At 34.1% G+C, this 10547-nt stretch overlaps 1 protein-coding gene across 1 annotated transcript in view; it reads right to left on the bottom strand.

Annotated features, from left to right (window-relative positions):
- The window catches only part of banp (BTG3 associated nuclear protein), a 65772-nt gene that overhangs the window by 53737 nt on the left and 1488 nt on the right, over positions 1-10547 (bottom strand). The window contains exons 2-7 of the mRNA XM_016277753.1: positions 9124-9211; positions 8962-9044; positions 8661-8860; positions 7149-7250; positions 6822-6991; positions 1427-1666 (exon numbers count right to left, since the gene is read on the bottom strand). Coding sequence (XP_016133239.1) covers positions 1427-1666; positions 6822-6991; positions 7149-7250; positions 8661-8860; positions 8962-9044; positions 9124-9199 — 871 coding nt within the window. The 5' untranslated portion in view covers positions 9200-9211. The remainder of the gene's footprint in view (positions 1-1426; positions 1667-6821; positions 6992-7148; positions 7251-8660; positions 8861-8961; positions 9045-9123; positions 9212-10547) is intronic.

The following is a 10547-nucleotide window of genomic DNA, read 5'->3' on the forward strand; positions in this document are numbered from 1 at the left end:
AGCTCATGTGGGGAAAATAAGTCTGATGCCGGATGAGGCTGAACCACAGCTGAGCTACTTGAATGATTTGAATTAGACTGGACAGAACTGAGATTAATTAAACTGACTCGTATAGCTAAACTAAACTGAACAATCAAAGATCTGATTTGCCACAGAGAAAGCTGGGAACAAATAGGCTTCAGAATTGGTAATTCAAAAAACAAAACAAAAAACAGAAGCGAATTATGTTTGATTCTTTTCATTGCATTTAAAACATACTGCAAAACCAGTGCAGTCTGATTCTGGAACAAATTACTCTTATGAACTGGTTCTTTTTAGTGAATCAATAACCAGTGTAGTCCAAATCCTAAACAAAGGACGTTTATGAGCCAGTTCTTGAAGTGAATCAAAACTTTACAGCGCATTCAGCGTAATCAGATTCCTAAACAAATGTTTTGTATGAACTGATTATTTTGAATGAATCAAAACCATGCAGCGCAATCAGTGTATTATGATACTCAAATGAATGGTTCTTATGAGTTAGTTCTTTTTATAAAGTCAAAACCGAATTCAGTATAGCCCAATTATTGAATGAATGACTCTTACGAGCCGGTTCTTCTTAGTGAATCAAAAACAAACAGCACAACCAGTGCAGTCCTACTCCTAAACAAATTAATCTTATAAGCCAGTTCTTTTAATGAATCAAAACCTTACCGAGTGACAAATGTGGTTTGATTCCTGCACAAAAGACTCTTAGAAACTGGTTCTTTTTAGTGACTCAGAAACATACAGCACAAACCAATGGAGTCCAATTCCTAATCTTACAAGCCACTAGTGAATCAAAACCTTAACGCACAATCAATGTAATACAAGTCTCAAATGAATGACTCCTTAGAGACAGCTCTTTTTATTGAATCGAAACCACATAGCACAATCAATATAGTCTGATTCCTGAATGATTGACTCTTCTGAGTCAGTTCTTTTATTAAAGGGGTCATATGATGCGATTTAAAATGTTTCCTTTCTCTTTGGAGTGTTACAAGCTCTTGGTGCATAAAGAAGATCTGTAAAGTTGCAAAGACTAAAGTCTCAAATCCAAAGAGATATTCTTTATAAAAGTTAAGAGTCAGCCACACCTACCTAAAACGGCTCGTTCTAACACGCCCCCACATATCTACATTTTTTTTTCATAAAGTTCAAATCAGTTTAATCTGATTCCCTTGATTGACTCTTGAGTCGGTACTTTAAACCAAATCAAACACATATATATTACAACTTACACACAGTATGTAAGGCACTTAAATTAATGTAGTTACTAACTGGCTGCTCATACAAAAACATAAAGAATCATTAACTGAATCGTCCAGGAATCAGAATCATTTTGAGGAATCAGAACTGCGATTTACATACTGTAAATCATAATGATGCTGGTATTGTTCAGACTTACATCGGATGCCGTAGATCATGAGCGGGTCCAGCTGTTTCTTGCCGTGCTTCCCCTGTCCGGAGAGGTTGGAGACGGCCTGCACCTCGCGGTGGAACAGGTAGTCCAGCAGCGTCAGGGCCATCTTCTCTGCCGTGCGACAGTTGGTGCTGATGTGCAGCATGTCTGCTGGAGATACCGGACAGCGCACACGCATCTCAGGGTTGTTCTCATCACCCAGCCACGTTCCTGCCGGATAGTCCTCTACAGAAGAAGGAGAAAAATAAACTGCAATTACAGAAATATTTTTCCAAATGTACAGTTTTTCCAAGTTGACTATGCAACTATGAAGCTGTCTCACAGGATGGGAGGATATTTAATATAAATAACATATAAATAAAAAAATTTGGTCTGATTGGAAAATGTTTTCAGTGTGCGGACAAATTCAGCAACTTATATAAATAACACTACATCTAAATAGTGTTGTTATTATTATTATTATATATATTATTATATAATAATATTATTATATGTTTATATATATATATATAGAGAGAGAGAAACTTTTGCTAGAAATGTGTATTTTCCAGAATAAATTCTATTCTATTCTATTGCAGTACATTATATTACACAATACTGACAATATTTTTGCTACATTCAAATATTCTGAATTTCTTTTTTATTTTTCCCTTTCTATTATATGAGAAATATTTGGGTTTGTCAATTTATTTATTAATTTACAAACAAAATAAATCTGGATTTTTTTATATTTGCATTGCAAAATGTATTTATATTATACTATATTATATTATATTACAAAATTAATGGATATAAATACAAAATTTAAATATAAAAATATAAATATTAGATGAAAAACTACGTTGAAGTACTAAAAATGACTAAAGCTGAAATAAATTAAACAAATTAAATAGAAATATTAAATAAAAACTAATAGACATGACAAAAGCACATAACAAAATCTCTAAAACTTGAACTAAAATTATTTAAAAATACATATAAAAAAAGCCAGTTAAATATACTATAGTGAATACTATAATAGTACATAAATAATACAAAAATAACACCGCTAATAATGGATAAAAGAAAATGATACACATTATTTAATTACTTATTCAAATATTTTCCGAATTATTTCTTAATAATTTACATTTGCTTTTTGCAATGAGAAGATACATGCCAATTATTTTACTTTTTTAACTTTTTAAACATATTGTCCTTATAATATTTCTCACTCTTAACATTTTTCTCACACAGTATACATTTCTTTACACTTTATGAAAATATTTAGCTGCCTTTAAATTTTAGGAAGGTGCACCTTTGCATAAGAGCAACATATTTGATATTTGGCATCCAAAAATTTGTAAACCCCTGATCTAGAGAGCAAATCACTGTGCAAGATATAATGAAACATCGAAATATGTGACGGTATATATATTCAGGATTGTGGGAACAAGTGAAGCATCAGCCATTGTCTTCGATATTAGACGACTAGTAATCCCAAATATCTGTGGAGGAGCGAGAGCAAGTCCCTCAATGTCTGCTGAGGTTACAGACCTGAATTCTCAGCTCAGAGCAAATGCAAGAGTGTCCCCTGCTGGACATTATTTGTCACCAAACAAACACTTCACAAGAGCATTACTGGTTTCGACCAGAGTCGCTTTCTTCATTTAGCCAAAAATGCTGGCATGACTGAAAATGATGATTGAAGTTCAACAGTGAGACCATCACATTTCTTCTTCACATAACTAAGACTGGAAATATTGCATATCCAGGAATGTGTTCTCATCACGAGTGAAGACAAATATTGTGACTTTGGCATAATTTGTCTCAGAAATGATTTAAATAGGCATTTCTGTTAAATATTTGTCTGAGTGGTACGTGCCAAGCATTGCTTCGGCTATAGCTTGACGGGGTTTATTAGGGTTTATCACGGACGTGGGGTTTCTGTGTCTCGTCAAAGCGGGCGTGTAAAAATGATGTTAGGGAGTAAAATGTGTCAGGTCAAAAGGTAAGCTGAGGAATATGTGGACCGCTTACATCTGAGTCTTTTGCGATATAATAATAATACATTTTCTAGCATATAATTTCAAAGCAAAATGAATTCAGTTTTTTCCCATGCCAGTCTTTCAGTAACAGGCAGCTGTACAAGGCCATATATTTGTAATAAAAAAGAATATATATATATATATATAATATTATTCATAATATTCTAGGAAATTCACATTTCTAGCAAAACAAAATTACAAAAAAATATGGATTAAAAACTTAACTTGTGGGCAAACCAAAACCTTTATATATTATTTTATATTTTTAAACCAGACAGAAAAATTTCACATTTAGACCATTTTAATGTAGCAAAAATTGTCAATATAATATAATATAATATAATATAATATAATACAAAAATTATCATGACAGTTTTTTCCCATGCCAGTCTTTCAGTAACAGGCAGCTGTACAAGGCCATATATTTGTAATAAAAAAGAATATATATATATATATATAATATTATTCATAATATTCTAGGAAATTCACATTTCTAGCAAAACAAAATTACAAAAAAATATGGATTAAAAACTTAACTTGTGGGCAAACCAAAACCTTTATATATTATTTTATATTTTTAAACCAGACAGAAAAATTTCACATTTAGACCATTTTAATGTAGCAAAAATTGTCAATATAATATAATATAATATAATATAATATAATATAATACAAAAATTATCATGATTTTAAAATTTATAAATTGATGAATAAATAATTAACACATTTACATGTAATTAAAATATGTAAAATTCAGAATATTTCAATACAGAAAGACAATTTTTCATATAATATAATATAATTTTCTATAAAATACACAATTCTAGCAAAACTTTATTTAAAATGAAAAATATATGGAAACTTATACATGAAAATTATGAGAAAAACTTTATATATGGGTATAAATTAAGGGGGGGGGGGCTTTATATAATATTTTTACACTTTTAAACCAGAATATATATATATATATGTATATATATTATTTGTATGTAGCAAAACAATTTTCGACATTTTGTAAAAAAAAAAATAGAATAAAATACAAAAAATGTAAAATATTGTCATGCAAAAAGAGTGAATCTCTCAATTACAAGCAACTGTATAAGATGCCACTCTTTAAATAGATGGTCACATGACAAAAATGCAGCACAGTTTGCTAGGTTAAAGGGATGACACATTTTACCCCACTCCTCTACATCAAAACAATAGATGAGTTTAAAGCAAGGGGAAAACAACACAAACAAACAAACAAACACATAGCCTTTAAGGAACCAAATGTACCATTCGTTGACTAAATATCATCACGAACAGCTGCGAACGAGTGAATATTTGCGGAGGAACGTCTTTGAACTAACCAAGCTAACCCAGACGCCACTCCAAAACAACCCAGTCAAATAATAAGAAAAGCAAAAGCAGAAGTTAAGCAATCAAAACAAACTCTTTAATCCCAGACCTCTTCCAGACCAAATAGACCATCCTGAATCACAGACGGCCAGACGTTTACACAACACACATGGGCTTCTGGTGTAACAAGCTTTGTTTAAAGTGTCCAGTGAGTAATAGCGGATAGTCAAAACATGTTTAGATTATTAATCAATAATAGTTGAGCACACTTTGATTTCACTAACCAAAGCCTATTGTTCTCCGTTCACACTTCTAAGATTTCAAGGTTTAAATGTTAACCAACCACAGAGACAAAACACATGCGAGCCATAAACATGCTATTATCTTATTTGTGCAGATGCATTTCAAAGATTTCCATGTCTTCAAACCTTTTCAATAATTGTTCAAATTTGTTGCTCTTCTTGTGAGGCCATGTTTGTGCTAAACTCAAAACAAATGGTTTATAAAAATGATATCCTTTAAAGTCGCCATAAAATCAAAATTGGAATTTTTTGTGGCTTTTAGCTCTTCTTAGCTTTGGGGAAATGTACTATATGCTAGTCTACTTCTAAACATTGACAAAATTAGCTTTTAGTAGAGGTTAAATTTACTGTCTTTGTCTTCTGGAAAACAGACTGATAATGTTGATGCTGGCTTATTCTGCAGCCCAATGATTTTCGTCCAATCAGATTCTCTCTGTACTGACAATGTCCCGCCCCTGATGACACCTTCAAGAACGTATGGACAAAGACTATAGAAATACAAAGACAGTTCACTCCTATACTTATGAATGGGAGAAACTGCAAGGCACAATATGGCGGGATAGTCCTGCCTTCTAAATGAAAGAGCCAATCGCTGATTGGTAAAGTCACTGTGTCACTGTAGCAGCCGTTAGAAGCTCAGGTTCCCTTAGAAACCTGAGGCTAGAGCAAGCGGCAACCTCCCGCTCTCTCTCGTGAAGCCAACACGGAAGTGACTTGAAACAAAACAAACTTGAGGGTGAGTAATTCATGGGCTAATTTTCATTTTTGGGTGACCTAACCCTTTAAACTGTAATTCATCGACTGGCCGCTAGAGGCTGGCTGCAAAAGAGAGTCAGTCCCATAGACTCCCCATGTTAAAATGCCCAACTTTACAGCAGAAAAAAACATGTTTACAGCCTGGTTCAAAAAATGATTTTGGTCTATATAGCTAATTTTGCCCTTCATGACAACTGTGAGGGGGTGAATTTTTTTATAACTCTTCCGTTTAAATTATATTAAGCCTTAAAGTTCTGCATAATTAAGGGCGTGGCCACTTGAGTGACAGGTGCTGTCACCACCGTCGAGCTAGGTGGGCGTGGCTTCAGCAACCTGCTACCGCCTCTTTGCCCATTTCCGATTATCCGGGAGTGACGCGCTGCCAAGATGGCGACGGCCGGCTCCGCCCACTTTGAGCTTCAAAAACGCTCTTCAGAAAACTACGGGTGACGTCACGGACACTACGTCCATGTTTTTATACAGTCTATGCGCTAGAGCAGCCAATGATATAAGCGCGTTATAACTACGTATGCGCACTGGCTGGTCTAGCCTGAAAAATAAGCTTTTTAAACGCTATTTGAGCATAAGGAACAACATTCATGGCGCAGTTCATTTCAGATTTTGTTGCTGATTTGAAATAAGTAATTTAATCGCGAGTTCAGCGAGCAGTTTTTGAGATTTCAGGATTCCCTCATTCATTTAGATAGGACTTGGTCTTGTTTGAGCTGCCCATTGCAAATGTGAATATCAATAAATGTAAATATCAATTATCATACATAAATATCTTGGATTTATTTATTTATTGCTATTAGAGCAAATGGAAACGCTTATGCTTCTGAGAACCGGAAATGTGACAAGGGTCCATTGACTATGTTAAAAAAGGTCATGCATATGTGACTGTAATTATCATCAGGGAAATTTTAAGACAAAGCATAATCCTCTTGTGAATCTTACCCTCTGAGTTGAGAGTGATGAGTGTTACGTTGTTGGTATTCTGAGATAAAGGCTGGCTGCTGTTGGACACCGAATCGCTCGTTTCAGAGCCGCTTTCCTGATCCTCCTGAACCTCTTCCTGGACGGGAACCTTCAGCAATATCGTCTTCTGTCTTCCTCGCCCAACAGTACTGCAAAGAAAACATAACATAAATTACACCGAGAGATGTTATGGAGAGCTTGTGCAACAGATCCAGAAACTGTCTCCTGTATATATTTAAATACACCATGCAAACACGGGATATTTTTATTTCTTTAATGCACAAAAGCACAGTCTGTGGCACTCACTTGCTGAGCAGGTTCTCTAAAGAGTCTGAGGCGCGCGGTGAAGTTTCCTCCCGCGTCTTCGGCCGGTCTCCACTCACTATAACGTTTGTATGAGGAACAACACTGACAGAAAACACTCACTGTTACTGTCTCACACTGTCAATATCACTGCTGATTCTCAAACGATGGGTCGCAACACAAAAAAGCATATTCTAATAATAATAAATATGGATGCTCAATATATACAGATACCATAGCTTTAATATTTATTAAATATTTAACTGTGCAGATAATTTACTTTAGATTACTTTTATCATCATCCAACACTCAAAGTCAAGCTTACAAAAACATAATAAAAATACTACTACTAATAATAATTTAGTAACACTGTTAAATGCAAATCTCAAAATAATGATTGTTACGATTCCTAAATTAAGTTACAGAATTTAAGAGGATTTTAGTTTTTAGTTTATTATTTATTTAGACAAAATAGTATTGAATTTTAATACCAGCCAGCTTTTGAGTGTCCAGCATAACAAGAAACAACATAACAAGACTAAACATCTAATAATAAATAATAAAATTGCATAATAAAATGCACCATATAACTGTGTATAGTTAGGACGGAAAAATACATTTGCTTATTAACTTCGATAAGGAGTAGAAAAAACGTCCCATAACTTTTGTTGTTGATGTTAAAGGCATAATAGTGGCATAAATTCATAGCATTCTCATTTGATATTGAGACTTAAATTTTATTTTATCCTATAACTTTTTCTAATTTGCCATGATTATTTTGTAAACATTTTCAAAGAATCATTCCATTTCCAAGGAAAGTGTAATATTGTGTATTTTAAACCCCCACAAGAAAAAAAAAGAATGATTGGGGGAAAAAATAAATAAAAAACATATATATATATATATATTCACAATTTGAGTTGAATTACTGAAATAAATGAACTTTTCCACGACATTCTAATTTATTGAGATGCACCAGTATATATATATATATATTTAATCATAAATAAATAATGAATATTAAAAATATTTACTAAATGTTTATCAAAAAAATGTGTAGGCCATAAAATTAATAAATATGCCCAAAAAATATATGTATTAATTCATTGTTAATATTTATAAATATTAATACAATAATCATTTTGATTATTTCTACACGATAACTAATTTTTACAGTCTAGGTCCAGAATCAGACGAGAAGCACAGCTAAATAAAACATGTGCTCTTGTTTTAAATGGTGCCGGTGGCTCATGGGAAGGTGATGTTAGTTGACAGGTCTATATGAAGGTTTGCAGTCATGCAGATCTTCAAATAGTCCCAAATAAAGACCAACTGGACATGATTTTCCACTTTTTCAAAGACGATTTACCATAAAGTGAATTCATCAGTATGTAAAATCAATCTCAAGATGCTGTGATCAGGTTTGAATTAATGGTGAAGCATCTTCAGTAAAAAACAAAACAAGCCCAGGCGCTGTCAAATAAAACATCCAGCCATCATCTGTGGTCCACTTACCAGCGTACTTTGTCGCAGGTCTGAGTGGCTCCAAACGGGGAGCCTGACACCATGGGGACCTGGATGGTCGACTGGTTTTTCCCCATCACTGTGTCCAGCTTCTCGACTAAACCTCGACAGGTGGCCTCAAGCACCTGCAGCTTGGCCTCCATGCTGTCCAGCCGCTGGCACACAGCCTGACTGATGGACACCAGCATCGACTGACAGAGAAACACAGCAATAAAACATGATTATAGCCAACGTCCTCGCTGATACAAGCCACTTATATTCTGTACCAGATTAACAGATCAGCTCTAATAACCTTAATAGAGGTTTCTTGGCTAATGTCCAGCCTTGCTCGTTTCCTGCCTGGTGGATCAGTGTCTTCATTATTCTCCAGGACATCTAGTTTAATGGGAAAAAAACACTGTAGAAAACCACAAACACTACCTGCAGTTTTTTACTGATTCAGAGGAGGACTCACCTGTTTGATGTCCTTCATGATTCAAATCTGCCACTGCGATCTGGACGATCTCCACCAAATCTTGCTCTGCCATCATTCAAACCTGCGTCTGAGAAAGATGTCACTGATAAATCACTGCTTGTGTCATATCAATCAGGGTTATTACAGTCAACTAAAACCATAAAAAGAAAACATTTCCATTACTCAAAACAGATCAGAAGATCAGGCCCTTTCTTTCAGAACATGCTTCACAACTCCTTGTTCAAGCTCTTGTTCTGTCCAGGCTGGACTATTGCAATGCTCTCTTGGCAGGTCTTCCAGCCACTTCTATCAAACCTCTACAATTAATCCAAAATGCCGCTGCAAGATTAATCTTTAATGAGCTGAAAAGAACACATGTCACACCTCTGTTCGTCAATCTGCACTGGCTACCAGTAGCTGCTCGCATTAAATTCAAGGCATTAATGCTTGCCTACAAAACTGGCTCTGCACCCATTTACCTAAATTCATTACTTCAGAGTTATGTGCCTCTAGAAGCTTGCGTTCTGAAAATAAACTGCCAAAGCGACATTTCTCATTTTCATTTAGTTTAAATAATTAAAACTAAAGCTGAAATAAAAATGAATTAAAAACTACATAAACATTTATCTATCTTTCTAAATAAATAAAAATGACAAAAACTGAATTTTTTTTCTTACTAAAACCTTTACCTAAAATTTAAATGAAATCAGAAAATACAAAAAGAGAAACGACTTCAAAATATGATAGATATACAACTTTAAAGGCGATTTTATCAGTATTTAGATTTTTTTGCACCCTCGGATTCCAGCTTTTCAAATATTGTCCTATCCTAACAAACCATACATCAATGGAAAGCTTATTTATTCAGCTCTCAGATTATGTATACATCTCAATTTCAAAAAATGGACCCTTATGACTGATTATGTGGTCTAGGGTCACATATAAATTAATGATATCTCAAAGATTAAATTAACACTGATATCAATGTTATATGAATGATTTGCTACTTTTTCTTTTCTTTTCATTATTTTGGAAAGGATTAACAATTTTCATTCATTTTCATGTAAAGTGTTTTTAATATTGTAATATTTATATTATAAGCCACCACAAGGTAAATGTGATTTTTACATGCAGGCACCGTTGTGTCCTTGCCAAACAAAAAAAGCGGGCTAACAGGCAGCGGAGAGCCCCTGAAGGGAGGATGTGGTACTGAAGGTGACCCTACACTTCTTTTGTCCATCACAAATAAAATGAATTGCAATTTCATGATTTTTGAAGATAAACTGGAGAAAAAGATATAATACATATTAAATTTAAATAACTCAAATTAATAAATACACTGTTTAAGAATAATTATTAATTATTTAATTGGGGGGGGGGGGGGGGGGGGGGGGGGGGGGAGGTGCGCCGGCGTAGTTTGTTTT

Source organism: Sinocyclocheilus grahami, unplaced genomic scaffold (assembly GCF_001515645.1).
Source record: "Sinocyclocheilus grahami isolate Dianchi unplaced genomic scaffold, SAMN03320097.WGS_v1.1 scaffold115.1, whole genome shotgun sequence".
Lineage (NCBI taxonomy): Eukaryota > Metazoa > Chordata > Actinopteri > Cypriniformes > Cyprinidae > Sinocyclocheilus > Sinocyclocheilus grahami.